This window comes from Boleophthalmus pectinirostris, unplaced genomic scaffold (assembly GCF_026225935.1).
Source record: "Boleophthalmus pectinirostris isolate CB_2022bp ecotype Guang Dong unplaced genomic scaffold, ASM2622593v1 HiC_scaffold_18, whole genome shotgun sequence".
NCBI lineage: Eukaryota > Metazoa > Chordata > Actinopteri > Gobiiformes > Gobiidae > Boleophthalmus > Boleophthalmus pectinirostris.
In genome coordinates, this window is record NW_026571133.1 from 12464704 (window position 1) to 12481276 (window position 16573).

Consider the following 16573-nt stretch of genomic DNA (forward strand, 5'->3'; position numbering starts at 1 on the left):
CCGTTTTTTCATTTTGGTTTTGGAGACAAATAACGAAAACTGTTGTTTTTTCGTTTTCTTATTTTTGGTTTTATATTGAAAAACGAATGAACGAATGATACACGGATTCACTGGCTGCGTCTGTGGATTGACTTTGTTCACGGCGAAGTAGACGCCGGCTGTTCCCGTCATTGGTTTCTGCGCAGTCGGAGTGCTGAAGCGGGCCCTGTAGTGATAAAAAGTGAAAAACTCCTCTTTAGTTACGCCCAAATAGTCCAAACTGTAGAGCCAAGCAGAGGGGAGATCCCAGGTTTTGATATACTCGTGAATTTGCCTCAGTCCAGCTTCGACTTTGAAATCCTTGCTTGCAATCCACTCAATGTTTCCATTCCATTCCATTTTCTTCCGCTTATCCGGGGCCGGGTCGCGGAGGCAGCAGTCTAAGCAGGGACTCCCAGATTTCCTTTCCACGCACACTTCCTCCAGCTCTTCTGGGGGAACCCCAAGGCGTTCCCAGGCCAGCCGAGAAACATAGTCCCTCCAGCGTGTCCTGGGTCTTCCTCGGGGCCTCCTCCCAGTGGGACATGCCCGGAACACCTCACGAGGGAGGCGTCCAGGAGGCATCCGGAAAAGATGCCCGAGCCACCTCAACTGGCTCCTCTCAACGTGAAGGAGCAGCGGCTCTACTCCGAGCTTCTCCCGTGTGACTGACCTCCTCACCCTATCTCTAAGGGAGCGCCCAGCCACCCTGCGGAGGAAACTCATTTCGGCCGCTTGTGTCCGCGATCTCATTCTTTCGGTCATTACCCAGAGCTCATGACCATAGGTGAGGGTGGGAACAAAGACTGACCGGTAAATCGAGAGCTTTGCCTTTCGGCTCAGCTCTCTCTTCACCACAACGGTTCGATACAGCGACCACATCACTGCTGAAGCTGCACCGATCCGCCTGTCAATCTCACGCTCCATCCTCCCCTCACTCGTGAACAAGACCCCGAGATACTTGAACTCCTCCACTTGGGGCAGGGACTCTCCACCTACCTGGAGAGGGCAAGCCACCTTTTTCCAGTCGAGAACCATGGCCTCGGATTTGGAGGAGCTGATCTTCATCCCAGCCGCTTCACACTCGGCTGCAAACTGCCCCAGTGCACATTGCAGGTCCTGGTTCGATGAAGCCAACAGGACAACATCATCTGCAAACAGCACAGATGAGATCCTGTGGTCCCCGAACCGGACCCCCTCCGGCCCCTGACTGCACCTAGAAATTCTGTCCATAAAAACAATGAACAGAACCGGTGACAAAGGACAGCCCTGGCGGAGTCCAACATGCACCGAGAACAGGTTTGACTTACTGCCGGCAATGCAAACACAGCTCCTGCTCCTGTCATACAGGGACCGGACAGCCCTTAGCAAAGGGCCCCGAACCCCATACTCCCGGAGCACCCCCCACAGGACACCACGAGGGACACGGTCGAATGCCTTCTCCAAGTCCACAAAACACATGTGGACTGGTTGGGCAAACTCCCATGAACCCTCGAGCACCCTATGGAGAGTGTAGAGCTGGTCCAGTGTTCCACGGCCAGGACGAAAACCACACTGCTCCTCCTGAATCCGAGGTTCGACTATCGGGCGGATTCTCCTCTCCAGTACCCTGGAATAGACCTTACCGGGGAGGCTGAGGAGTGTGATTCCCCTGTAATTGGAACACACCCTCCGGTCCCCCTTCTTATACAGAGGGACCACCACCCCAGTCCAGAGGTACTGTATCCAACCTCCATACGATGTTGAAGAGGCGTGTCAGCCAAGACAGCCCCACAACATCCAGAGACTTAAGATACTCAGGACGGATCTCGTCCACCCCCGGAGCCTTGCCACCAAGGAGCTTGCCAACCACCTCAGTGACTTCAGCCAGGGTGATGGACGAATCCGCCTCTGGGTCCCCAGTCTCTGCTTCCTCCTCGGAAGACGTGACGGTGGGATTGAGGAGATCCTCAAAGTATTCTTTCCACCGTCCGACTACATCCCCAGTCGAGGTCAACAGCTCTCCCCCTGCACTGTAAACAGTGTTGGTGAAGAACTGCTTCCCCCTCCTGAGGCGCCGGACGGTTTGCCAGAATCTCTTTGAGGCCGTCCGATAGTCCTCCTCCATGGCCTCCCCAAACTCCTCCCAGCTCCGAGTTTTTGCCTCTGCGACCGCACGAGCTGCTGCACGCTTGGCCCGTCGGTACCCATCAGCTGCCTCAGGAGTCCCACGAGCCAACAAGACCCGATAGGACTCCTTCTTCAGCTTGACGGCATCCCTTACTTCCGGTGTCCACCACCGGGTTCGGGGATTGCCGCCGCGACAGGCACCACAGACCTCACGCCCACAGCTATGGGCGGCCGCATTGACAATGGAGGTGGAGAACAGAGCCCACTCGGACTCCATATCTCCAACCTCCCCCGGGATCTGGGAGAAGCTCTCCCGGACGTGCGAGTTGAAAATCCTGCTGACAGAGGGCTCCGCCAGACGTTCCCAACCGAGCCTCATGACACGCTTGGGTCTGCCAGGTCTTTCCGGCTTCCTCCACCGCTAGCGGATCCAACTCACCACCAGGTGGTGATCGGTTGACAGCTCAGCCCCTCTCTTCACCGCCGGAGGTCAGATGACACGACGACAAAGTCGATCATCGACCTCCGGCCTAGGGTGCACTTATGGACACCCTTGTGCTCGAACATGGTGTTCGTTATGGACAAACTGTGACTAGCACAGAAGTCCAATAACAGAACACCACTCGGGTTCAGATCAGGGAGGCCGTTCCTCCCAATCACCCCTCTCCAGGTGTCACTGGCGTTGCCCACGTGGGCGTTGAAGTCCCCCAGTAGAACAACGGAGTCCCCAGTTGGTGCACTGTCTAGTACCCCTCCCAGGGACTCCAAGAAGGCCGGATACTCTGCACTGCAGGCAACACCAGAAAAATGGAGGGTCCAACCCCTCTCGAGAGGTTGGGTACCAGAGCCCAAGCTGTGCGTGGAGGTGAGGCGCACTATATCTAGCCGGTACCTCTCAACCTCTCGCACAAGCTCAGGCTCCTTCCCCCCCAGTGAGGTGACATTCCACGTCCCTACAGCCAGGTTCTGTGTCCGTGGACTAGGTTGCCGGGATCCCTGACCCCGACCGCTGCCTAGTTCACAGCGCACCTGACCCCTATGAAACCCTCTGCGGGTGGTGAGCCCACAGGAGGGCGGGCCCACGTCGTCCCTTCGGGCTGAGCCCGGCCGGGCCCCATGGGCAAAGGCCCTGCCACCAGGCGCTCGCTTTTCGAGCCCCAACCCCAGGCCTGGCTCCAGGGTGGGGCCCCAGCTGCGCCATACCGGGCGACGTCACGGTCCTTGTTTTAATACTGTTCATAGAGGTTTATAAACTGCTCTTAGTCTGCCCCGTCACCTAGGACCTGTTTGCCATGGGAGACCCTACCAGGGGCATAATGCCCCAGGCAACATAGCTCCTAGGATCATTCGGGTACGCAAACTCCCCCACCACAATAAGGTGGCAGTTCAAGGGGGAGAGGTGCCAAGTCTTTATATTCTGATAGGAAGAGACAATGGATCGCACTTTAAAATATAAAGGTGCCAAGTCTTTATATTTTAAAGTGCGATCCATTGTCTCTTCCTACCAGATTTAAAGCAAATTTGCCATTAACCTGCGTGTTTTGCGTTCAGCCAGCCTCTGTTTAGATGTGTGCTGTTGCTTTGACAACCTGGAGGCGCACGAGGCCCTCTGTTGGTGCACTTGGCTGCTTAATTTTGTATGCAAGTGTAATATAAACGTTGTTTTTAAGGGTGCACAGTGTAACTTTCTGATTTTTTGGTTGGCTTTCTGGTTGCCTCGATGCATAAAATGTTTCACCCTACAGCATTAAACAATCATCTCCAATTCGACAAGCACAGCAGGCTTTGCCACCAAGCACCAGGATCATATCTGTGGTCAGCTGAGCCTGATCAGAGAATGTATGTTGAATGAGAATGAATGTAAGTTTTTCTAGATATTTTTAGAAACATCTTAAATTTAATGAATAGGCCTACAGCATAATATAGATCTTTAATGTCATATTCTGGAGTATTCCAGGTAAAAGCTGGTCGAGAAAAGTGCACCTTAGAGCTCTAAAGACATAAACATACATAAATAATCCTCTTATATTTTATTTATTTCACTACACTGTCAATGTAAACTTTGACCGATTGAGAGATACCCCACATATCATAGTTTATATTATTGTTTTATGTTTCACCATAATGCTGAAACAAGTTTTTTTATTCACAATAGCATAAAAACTTATTCTGTTACTAATTCTGCTCTATACCACATTAAGTATAACATTTTCTTACTAGTTATTTATTTCTTTATTCTATCTTAATTTTTTACAGAAACAAGAGAAACAACTGCCAGAATGGTCGTGGATTTCTACAGCTAACGACGCCTGGCCCAGCAGAATGGTGCACTGTTCTCTACAACAACATCCAAAGTCCTGCTGAAGAAAAAAGTTTTTTGTTCACCACTACTGCCCCCGTTGGCAAGCTAAACGCATGTCGCGAATCAGGACCACTATAGACAGTGTCACAAAGGCGGTGGGGAGTGCAGATTTCATTTCCAGGTTTTCTTGGCTTAAACCTGGAAGTTTAGCAGTGGACAGCCCTCAGGCTGAAAAGATTTTAGTTAGAACAGAAGCAATAACACCAAATAGTTCAGAAGAAGCTACTCAAAACCACTCAGAAAATCAAAATTCTAAACTTGAGACCAAAATGAAAGAAGAGGAGGGTGAAAAAGACAAGGATGAACAAACCCAAAATATTTCAGAAAAACCTTATCTTGCTAGCAAAAAATCTGCCACAGCCTCAAGTGCATCCGTGCCAAGTTCCTCTACAAACGTGGCCAAACAAACTCTACAGAAATTTCACCCAACTGGATTTTCAAGTAACATGGATGAGACCTATAAAACACTAGCAACCCATATTAATAGTTACTTCGGGAGCAATGCAGAAGATAATGATAGACAGAAACAAGTATCTGAAAAGCCTGCTGTTCATATTGCATTTCAGCCAACCAAGGAGCCAATGCCTGTTATGTCTCCAGTGGCGGAAACTAAAAGTATTGAGAGCTCTACAACCACTACGATCCCAGAAAATCAAACTTTATCTAAAGACATCACTACTGTACCTCCCTCTGCTCCTGTCCCAGCTGCACCATCCAAAAAAGGCTTCACTCACTATCTGTCCTACCCCAGACCGAGCGTTCAAGCATTCGTTGGTAATTACATAGCTCCCCTGGTCCCGAAATTCAGAAGTGAAAGTAAAGTTGAGTTGGCGGAGAAAGAGAAAGCTCCAGTGATCGCATCTACTGAACAGAAACCAGGAGAGAAGATTGAAAGTGAAGAAGAGAAAAAGGAGAAGGCCAAGCAGCTCCTTATAAGTCAAAGAGAGAAGGTACTTGTTGTTGTTTTTGTATTAGTGTGAATTGTATTTTCGTTTCCCAATCATTGTAAGAGTGGGTGATTTTATATGATCACAATATTTTAGCCAGTCTATTAGAAATGTGTTTAAACAAGTGTGTAATGTCTTGATTAAGGTTTAGTAGCACACAAAGCAGCACTGGACTGGAAAAAAAACCTGCAGAAATATTGCATTATACCTTTGAATGGAAAAATTACACTTTTAAGCGGGGCTCTGTGTGTGATTTAATTGTATATTTTACAACAAAGTTTTATGTAGAAGTGCAATATTGTGGGGGGGGGGATGCTCCAATAATAATACATATTCTTTAGTCACATATTAAGGTATAGTAGATATACTGCTCATTAACAATAGCTACTTCATTACTTCTAGATTAAGCATTGATTGCACTCTGATTAACTCATGTTCTCCAAGGCTGCATTTAAATTGTTTTTCTCTTGTTATTTTCCAGATAATTGCCAGAGTGAGTGTGGACAATCGGACCAGAGCATTGGTGAAGGGTGTACAGAGAGTCACTGATGTTAAACTTCTCACCACTCGAGTCGAGGAGCTCAGCTTTCACCTCCTTGAGTACCCAGAGACACGAGGCGTAGCCATCAAGGTTGGCTAGATGTTTTATAGCATTTGATTTTATTGTTCCTGATAGTAGGTAGAGTTTCTATTTTCTGTCAGTAGTGTATACAAAAATGCAAAGATGGATACACTTGGAAAATATCAAATCTGCTCTCGTTGTTGTTTTCAGATTCTACTATGTGATGATGTCCCTTTTATAAAAGTGGTATCTTTGCTAGAAATATTCACAAATGTTAACCCTGGTGATTTTTATTAATGAATGCAACGGTGGGAACTCAGTCCAGATCCAATATTATTTTTAGTTGCACTCATCTTTATTAAATGTTATTGGCCAATAGAAGGATATAATGTTATGTGAAACCCAGCAATTGGTTTATGTCCTTGATATAACAAATGATTCTGATTTAGTCGAGCGTGCTGCCCACCCTGCTGCGTCTGCGGCAGGCGAAAGACCTCCCCCTGCAGTCGGCGGTGAGGGAGGCTCTGGCTGTGGTTGGATACACGGACCCTGTGAAAGGCAGAGGCATCAGAGTGCTGGCTATAGATGGAGGGGGAACTAGGTACATTTACTGCATTATTTAATCAATTTCAAATTTAAGTAACCATAAATAAGAGAGTTCTGTTTGGTCTGTTTAAAACAAGTTGACAAGCATCTGGCAGACCAAAGTGTGAGACTCATTCTGCTTTCTAATTAGCTGTTTTGTAATGAAAGCAAAATTACAATTGTAAAAGTAATATTTGTTTGGAACTTAAATATATCTCTGGCACAAAAAAGTTTTGTTTGTAAAATATTAAATACACTCCTACATACTGTACTTAATTAAAAATGCCATTTGACACCAACACTTTCTGTCTTCCCAGAGGTCTCCTGGCTCTACAGACTTTGAATAAACTTGAGAATCTCACTGGTAAAAGAGTCTATGAGCTGTTTGACTACATCTGTGGAGTCAGCACTGGTATTTTCTTTTTTTATGTGAATTCATTGTTGGTAAATCTATTTCTCTAATTGACACTTACGGTTTCTTTTTCTTCATAGGTGCCATCTTGGCGTTTATGTTGGGCATTTTTCAGATCCCGCTGGAGGAGTGTGAGCAGATGTACAGGAAGTTGGGCTCAGATGTTTTTAAGCAGAACGTCATTTTGGGGACAGTCAAAATGGGCTGGAGCCACGCATTTTACGATAGTGAAATGTGGGAGAACATCCTCAAGTGAGTCCTCTTGTCTGATTGAGTATTTTTTTGTCTGTTTTATTCCTGATTGGGCCAAACTGTATGTTCACAGGGAAAGAATGGGTGAAGGAAGTATGATTGAAAGCGCCAGGGATCCACACTGTCCAAAAGTAAGTTATTTGGTAGTTTTAATATTATTCCAAGTTTTGTCTATCGTGATTAGATTTGTTCTTTATTTTAAAGTCCTATATTACATTAAATCAACTCTTGTGAGCTTTAAACCATGTTGTAATGCTGTTACTTCCTCAAAAACATATCTTGAGTTGTGTTATGTTTAATTCACACATGTCTGAGTAACCCTTTAGTCTAGTGAATATGTATGAAGTTCAAAACACTGTGAACACTGTGTTTTCTGTTTGAGGGAAGAACTCAGCCTAAATATACATGGTTTTTGTGTTAATCATGTGTGAATGAAACAACATTATAACACAGATCAGAAAATAGTATAATGTGGGCCCTTTAAAATCAAGATTCAGAAACATTTACTACGTCTTCATTTTAAGATATATAAAAAAAGAAATAAATACAAAAAAATTATTTGGTTATCAAGTTATTGTATCCTTTGCAAATTGCTTAATGCACCCATTCAAATTATGAATTTGGTTGTATGTTCTATTGTTATATATGTTTTATTGTTAAGTCTGCATAAGCCATATAAAAACAAAGTGTAAAATCAGATGTCTGTGGAATCCAGCAGGTGGCGGAACCAGTTTTTTATAATGACAAAACTGCTTACTTAATTGTACTTCTACTGTACAACCAGGTGTAATGTCACTTGTATAACTGTTACTTGTTGCAGTTTTTCTGAATCGTCCACCTCTGTACGTTGTCACATACAGAACTATACTTTGTCTCCACTAGGTGTCAGCAGTCAGCACCATTGTGAACAGGGGTTTACCTCTGAAGGCCTATGTATTCAGGAACTACCGTCTCATGCCTGGAGTGAGATCCCACTACCTTGGAGACTGCAAACACAAAATGTGGCAGGCTATCAGGGCCTCCTCCGCCGCTCCGGGATACTTCCAGGAATTTGTCCTCGGAAAAGATCTCCATCAGGTATGACAGACACATGAGAAAACTGGGAGAGATGCTTAATATAGTTTAGCTAATATTTGTGTCTGCATTTTTGAGAGGTGAAAGGAGCCAACCCAAAACACATGAAAGACAAAGGGATGGCAGTATGAGCCTATGTGTCTTTTTTTTCTCCTGTGTAGTGTGTTGATCGATATAGATTATTTTTACGCGTAAATTTTTTTTATTATAATCTAATTTCAAAGCTGATTGTTATGGAACATACAGAAAATCACACATTCATTACTGATGCACTGTATTATAGTATATTACTGTACAACTATATCACTTAAAGGTTGTATAGATTTTTTAAGGGAAGCGAAATACAGCGACAGTCCTTTTTCAAATGTTGTTCATGTTTCAGTAGAAACATCTCCTCCCGCCTCTTTACTCTAGTACATGTACATGACATTATGCTGGGGATGTATTTCTATGTATTTCTATTGGTGGAATGTTACCATGGTGACACAATGCATGCAGCAATAAAAGAAAAGTAGAAAAAAACTACAAAATGGATTTAAACAGCACATTTTCAAGAGCTTTTGTTTGATAAGTGAAAAACTGTTGGCCAATCCTAGCTCACTCATGACGATAACATTATTTGAGAGAGAAATGTTTAAAAGCACATATCAGATCACCTGTTGTAGCTCCAGCTACGTGAGCTCTTTATGGTCATATCGTGTTAAAATAAAGGTCAGATTAAATTCTAACTTGAGTAACAGAGCTTCAGACAGAGCAGTGCCTACAGTTAGTCTCACACCCCCAGGGAATGTTGATGTCATGAGCTGCAAAGTATCAATTAGAATTCACCTCTCATCTCTATAGTCTCTCTTTCTCAGAATAATGACTTAATGTATTAGGTGTTAAGCGCTTGCCCTTGTTATTGAGACAAGCTGTGATGGAGGGAACAAAATGGTGCTTTGAGCAGGCGGTTCTTGAATCAAAGTCTGTCCATCAAAATTTCCATCTAGTGTACTATCTTCCTAGACCTGTCACGATAACTAATTTTGAAGCACGGCATACTGCGGAAGTAAATAAGACAACAGGAAGACAAATGACAACAATAATACTGAAACTAATTTAAGCCTGAGACCAGAATTATACCACAAAAACTCTTCTAAATCTACAATATTGTTAAAAAGCATTAGCTACAATAAATAAATAGCCAAATGAAACACCACAGTACTTAGTTTGCATCTGTAATGAGTCATACAAGTTATTAATTCAGCCGTTTACAGTTTAAAGGTGCATTATGTCACTTTTTGGCCTTTGGTCCATCACTTGCTTGTTTCTGTGTAGATGACATTGAACAGCTCCACCTTACATTTATTACATTGCAGGTGGTTTTATTGCTCAAAAATACCTTGGTCTGGTTCGGTCTTCATGAAGATAGAAATGTTTAATGCCATACTGTTAAACACACAAAGTATTTGAGGGACCCTCCACCAGAAAACTTACACTGTGCAGTTTTAGATCTTATCATATAGCCAAAAAATAACCAAACATTTCCCCTCAAAAAAACTACACACAATAAATACTGACCCCCAAAAATATATTATTCCAGTTATATCGAACAATAAGTCTATAGTAATTATGGTGACAGACCTATTATGTCCATTATGTGGCTCAGATGGCTCTTTGGGACTGGCCACACACGCATTTGATGTGTTATTACATGAAAAAAGATTAGTAGGCCAGATATCTTTAGCTGGTCCTTTATGGAGTGGATTTTAGCTCACGGCTTTAGTCTAATAAGTTTGTATTCTGATAACCTACTTAGGAGAAATTAGCTTTGTACCCTCTAACAGTTACTTCTCCCTTGATATTTCCTATCACACAGCCCTGACATATTCAATCAATGTGCGTATTGTATGGAGCAACAGTGGTGCAGTGGGTCTAGTGTCTGCCCTTTAACCAAGAGATCAGAAGTTAATTTCTGCCTGGGCAATACACATAATACCTCACACTGCCTTTTCCAATGACATATGAGGCACATATAGGATTTCAACAATCACAAATAAAAATAAGCAGGGAGAATAGTGTAGTCTGTTGTAGTGTATTCAAACAAAGCAGACAAACAAATACACTGAAATTTGAATATGCAATATAATTTGCATTTACCCTGCTGCTACTGCTAATGCACTGAGCAAGCCTAAACCAGGCCTAAACCAGGTCTAAACTAGGTCTGAACTAGGTCTAAACTAGGTCTAAACCAGGTTTTAACTTCGTCTAAACCAGATCTAAACCAGGTCTTAACTAGGTCTAAACCAGGTCTAATCCACGTCTAAACCTGGTCTAAACCTGGTCTAAAGAAGGTCTAAACCAGGTCTTAACTAGGTCTAAACCAGGTCTAATCCATGTCTAAACCTGGTCTAAACCTGGTCTAAAGAAGGTCTAAACCAGGTCTAATCCACATTTAAACCAGGTCTAAACTAGGTCTAAACTAGGTCTAAACCAGGTCTAAACCAGGTCTAAACCAGGTCTAAACCAGGTCTTTACCAGGTCTAAACCAGGTCTTTAAAAGGTCTTTTACAGTATTTACACCATTGCAGTTCTGACTATAATAACTAACCCATAGTCGTTGGTATTTCTCATAGTCAAACACTATTACGGCAAAGGAATCCCTGTACCTCCATAAAGATCTTATGTACTATGATCTTATGTACTATTATTTATCATGTTAATTATATTGTTTAAGCATATATTTTTTCTATATTGTTGTGATATATTTTAGGCCACATTGTCTTGCCCTACTATCTTAAGTTTTAAGTTTTTTCTTTCGAGTGTGTGTGTGTGCGTGTGTGTGTGTGTGTGTGTGTGTGTGTGCGTGCACGTTACGTCTCACATTCACCTTGGAGACGGGGTTTTATAGACACTTAGCAGCGGTCACACTCCCTCTCTAGTTTTCAGCACTAGCAGTGGTATTTCTCAGGAGAATTATGCTGTTAGCAAAATCTAAAATACATGTACACTAAGACATAAACACACCAGGAAAGCAATGTGTAGTTAAGAAATAAAATAGTTTTCGCATTTCTTTAGTGTTAAATTTGGCTTATAGAGGTTGTCATGAAGTAGAATGAGAATCCATTGTGAAAAGCTGTAGTTCAGCCTAGAGGGGCAGCTGAGCAATTAACCCGCTGTCATAGTATTGTTGAACCCACCTCAGGGTAAAGGGTGTATTTTTCCTATTGCCTTTGTAATTTTCTAATGACAGCTGCCTGGTTCCGTTTAGTATTGTCCATTATGAAAACACATGACAGCTTGATAAATTATAGATGTACTACGCAACTTTTCCACTATTGCTCCTACTTGTCTCTGTGGAGATGTCATTGCTTTGCCTGGAATGTTCCATGGTATGACATTAAACATTTCCATCTAGCAATTATTCACTACAGGTGTTTCTGTTGCTCAAAAATACAGTTATTCCTTGTGTGAATAGGGGCAACTCTCCACAGATCTGAACTGTAATGTAGCGTAGTGGTGTAACCGGCTTGTCTCTAGGTGAAATCTATACTGTGGAACATTCTAGACAGAGCAATAATATTTTCCTGGAGACAACATGGAAAGACATATAACTAGAAAAGTTACACAGTGCACCTTTAAGTGGAGATTTAAAGTGACGGAAACATGTTCATGTGCATAAAGCGACTGGAGAGTTATGCTGGACGTACACTGTGCTATATTTTCGATTGTTTCACTCAGTCCCAGCTCAGACTGTACGACCAAATCGCAGGGTTTAAAAGTTCACAGCTCACGATTCATGTTCTCACACTATACGAACGACTTCAACAGTGCGAAACCCTCACGAGAGGCGACTGGATTTCACACAGGTTTGATATTCTTACAACCTACGATTGCCGATCAGGAGCTGGTCGTGAGGTATTAATCAGTTCTGTTACCCCATGTATACTACAAGAAGCACGACACATGATTAAGCCAAAACTCGAACCGGCAAGTGAAAAATCATCTCCAAAAGGGCCAAAAATCACAAAGTGTACGCTTGGCTTTAGTTGTATATTCTTGGTTAAACAATTTTTGTCATGATTGGATGTAATAATCATGATTACTCATTTAATTATGTTAAAATGTGTAAATTCCACTGTTTACAACATTGATACACAAATAGTTCATTTTTTATTAATGTCACACCAACTGCTGATTTCTCTCCATCTCAGAATAATATTAAGAATCTACACCCTAATTTGGTTTGGAGCATACGTCGTCCTTCTTGTTTTTGGCAACTGTAGCGTGGTCATTACACAAAGTGCTCAAGAGATGTAATAAATATTTCAATACTTAGTACAACAAAACTTGAATAACAGGTTATGTAACTTTGTATGTACAGTAACTGCTTTACATTAAGAAATACAAGCTCCACACATTATTTAATACACTGTTAAATATATTGACAGTAGTGCCCTGTTATGGCTCTATGGGGCTGTTAGCTTGAGATTTCCCTCTTGTTTAGATCTGAATGGACTGGGCTTTCTGCCAGAGGAGCACATCTTCAGCCCAAGACTACTTCTTCTTCTCTTTTGTCTGCTCTGTGCATCTCTGGGACAGTCACCTCATTTGTCCCCAGTGAAGAAAATCTCACAGGCACTTTGACAAATTTATTACAAGCAGATTTTCATAACAACACTCAGACACGTACTTAGTCAGCCAGTTTCCACACAGATCATTTCCTGTTGTACCTTTCCCATATTCTTCAAGACGCTGATTTTTCACAGTTTAGTTTTAGAGTAATTTTTCTTTTCAGATGAAGGGCAGGAGTCTATGTAAAATTAGCACCATTGCATGTCCGTTAAAGGTGCATTGTGTAACTTTTCTGGTGGAGTTGGTGTTATTGCTTTGTCTCAGTATGGCATTAAACCTTTGTCTTCAGCGAGACCAGACCAGGCCAAGTCACAGGTCAGATCTGTGGAGAGGCAACACCGCTCACAGTCAGAATGCCTGTTTTACAAAGTATTTTTGTGCTATAAATTTTAAAGCCACCTGTAATTGAATAAATGTAAAGTAGAGTTGTGGAACATTCTAGGCAGAGCAGTGATGTATCCATAGAAACAAGCAGGTGACGGACCCCTAATCAAAAAGTTACATAGTACAGCTTTAACAAATTTTTGAAAGAAATATCCAAAGCAAAAATAAAGCTAAGGTGAACAAGATTGTTGTGTGATAAATATTAGTCAACACATTTTTCATTTTAAACTGGCTCAAAGTCCTTTCAGCTGACAATAATATTTTTTTATGTCACTACTTTTAAAGCTATTGTGGAAAAATGATGAGTTTTTGGCTACACACAGTAATTAGAAAGACAGTAACCATCAACAAATTTTTGGCAATTAAAAGCCAAATTCTACAGTAAAGTTCTAACCTGTCCTCCTGCTCACTTTCAGATCCGTGAAACTTATGATGCGTTTATGTCATATTTCTTCCTCTAGGATGGAGGCCTGTTAATAAACAACCCCACAGCGTTGGCTATCCACGAGTGTAAAAACCTATGGCCAAACACGCCGCTCCAGTGCGTCCTGTCTCTGGGGACCGGACGCTACGAAGAAGAAGTGAAGAACAGCGCCACCTACACCAGCCTCAAGACCAAGCTGACCCACGTCATCAGCAGCGCGACAGACACAGAAGGTCAGATTAAATTTATTATATAAAACTGTTCATTTAAACTAATTAATTTTAATTGTCCAGAGTAGATTTTGTAGATCATTCATCACGTTAAGACTTTTACATAAGGCAATATAGCAATTATAGGTTTAATGCAGGAAGAGAAATTAAACAACAGTAACAGGAATGGCATCTGACATAAAATCTACATCAAATCAGTCACAGTTTGAGGCACTGATTTCATTTGTTAATTGATAGTTGAAAAGAAAACCTATTAATTCTGGTTTGGCTGGAATATAATCTGAAGGATCGATATCTGTAAAGGAAACATGTATTGTCTTGTTGAATGATATCACAATTGATAAAGTGTTATACATCTACACAAATTTCACTTTTACATACTCCTTTTTGTATATTTTTTTGTACTTTATTTGAATAACTTTTGTATTTTTTGTATTCAAAATATAGACCTCAATCAAACTAAACACAATTATTCTTTCTTTTGTAGAAGTACACACCATGCTGGACGCCCTCCTGCCTCCAGACACATATTTCCGTTTTAACCCGTACATGAGCGAGGATATTCCACTGAACGAAAGCCGCATTGAAAAACTCAACTTCCTAAAAAGTGAGGCAGAGAATTACCTGGAACGCAACGAAGCAAAACTCAAGAAGGCCGCCATGGTTTTGGGACAGGAGAAGGGTCCCATCCAGAGAGTGGCTGAGTGGGCTAAGCTTAAAGCGGACATGTATGAGGGTTTACCTTTTCTGTCCAAGCTGTAAAGAATCAGTACCTCGTAGAGTATTAGATAATAATAGAGAGATGTAGAATCATGACCTTGTTTACCCTGGTAAGAGATACTTTATAAACACAGGATAATAGTTTAATATGGGAATAGGAAATTGTAAGGATGTTCTTGAAAAAATACGCAGCTTAACAGTCAGTCCACATTTTAAATTTGCGTTGGTTTTTGTAAGTAAAGTTTACATTAATTTTGCCCTTAAACTGTAAAAAAGAGTTTAAAAAAAGGTAGTAACCACAATAGAGGTTAAACAGCTATGTGGTACCCATTGCCTATAACTCATGTGTATTAGACACAAAAAATACATTTTTAAAATTTTAAAATACCACACCAAAAGACCATGTTGTTGTTTCAGAATATTAACGTTAGTCCCCATCAGCTATTATGTAGTTTATGGGAAAAAAATAATGGAAATTTTGCTTCCTGGATTAGAGCAGACCACAAAATGAGCTGCACTATTGATCTCCATTTGAGTTGGTAGTTTAAATACAAGGTTTGGCTTTGGTTTGGTTGGATGGTGGACCACAGAAAATGTAGAATCATATATTATAGCATAAATCTTTCCCTTTGCTCTCCATTAGTTGTATAAAATATAGCATATTTATTAAATACAGAAAACAAGATTAGATTTACACTTTATAGAAGTTTAGTCATAAAAACTTAATTAAATGAAATCCACAGGTGTGCCAGTATTTGCAAAACATTCGACATTTTGTACAGCTTTTCATTTTACAAATAATGAAAATATTTGGTGCTGGTTGTACCAGAAAAACTTTTAGTATTACCTAAACAGTTTTATTTTTTAAAAAGTGTAAAAGAATCATAACAAAATGTAACATTTTCACATTTAGAGTAAATTGTTAAAAAAAATTGCATGAAAATCAGGTGTATTGGATGTGCCTCAAAGTAAGTACTTAATATTGTACATACATTTTAAGTTAATGGTAAATAGGTTTGGGTTGGACCATAACTAGTGGTTAATCTTAAGGTCTGACTCATGTCATTTCAACTTGAATAGGTCTAGTTGTTATACTTGACTGCACAGTGACTACATGACTGCCTATTTCTAACACTGTACAGGCCTAAAGCACTTTTACAATGTTCTTAATGTGTGAGAAAAATGATGTATATAAATTGAAGTGATATTATTATGAACCTCTAAATGCTCTTGTTGGTACAAAGCATGATGTTTTACTCCTGGTCTGTTATTAGCAACACATGTGACCCAGTTTGCACTTCTCCAGTCTGAGTCCATTCAAGCCTCTTTGGTTATGAACACTCAATAAAGCACACTTTTACCTCAACCCAAGCCATCTCTTATCATCTTTTGTTTGTAGATCTGATTCAGACAAAAGCCCACTGACGTAACTTTGTATTTTTATATTTTTAAACAGACATCACAATTGAAAACATATAACAATGGCAAGTCAACTGAATTATACAGTTATGTAATATAATTATGAAATGTCAAGAAAGTTTTCATCTGCAGTAGAACATGCACATAGAGGACACATTTCTTCTCATTATCAGTAAATGGCCATGCCTCATGTCAAAGCTCACAAGCTTCACACTTAACCCACTGAGCTGCAGAAGCTGACACTAATTAATTGCTTCTGGTTTTAGTCAAAGGCTCTGGTAACCCACAGTAAGGTCATTCTCGCGTCTGGTAATCAAATAATCATGTTGAAAATCAAAACCCCTAATGCTATCAGAAATAACTTGGCCATAGTGACCAATGTAAACAAAAAATACAATTGTCAATCACTTTATTATTTGATTTCTTAGAGTTTGTGGAGTTTGGTCTATCTTTAAATATTC

The 16573-nt window shown here is 41.2% G+C and overlaps 1 protein-coding gene across 1 annotated transcript in view; it reads left to right on the plus strand.

Moving 5' to 3' along the window:
• The window catches only part of pnpla8 (patatin-like phospholipase domain containing 8), a 34151-nt gene extending 18092 nt beyond the window's left edge, over positions 1 to 16059 (plus strand). Inside the window, exons 2-10 of the mRNA XM_055153586.1 lie at positions 4384 to 5439; positions 5918 to 6067; positions 6448 to 6599; positions 6901 to 6995; positions 7076 to 7247; positions 7321 to 7378; positions 8130 to 8324; positions 13781 to 13976; positions 14461 to 16059. Coding sequence (XP_055009561.1) covers positions 4543 to 5439; positions 5918 to 6067; positions 6448 to 6599; positions 6901 to 6995; positions 7076 to 7247; positions 7321 to 7378; positions 8130 to 8324; positions 13781 to 13976; positions 14461 to 14735 — 2190 coding nt within the window. The 5' untranslated portion in view covers positions 4384 to 4542 and the 3' untranslated portion in view covers positions 14736 to 16059. The remainder of the gene's footprint in view (positions 1 to 4383; positions 5440 to 5917; positions 6068 to 6447; positions 6600 to 6900; positions 6996 to 7075; positions 7248 to 7320; positions 7379 to 8129; positions 8325 to 13780; positions 13977 to 14460) is intronic.
• Positions 16060 to 16573: the final 514 nt, after the last annotated feature.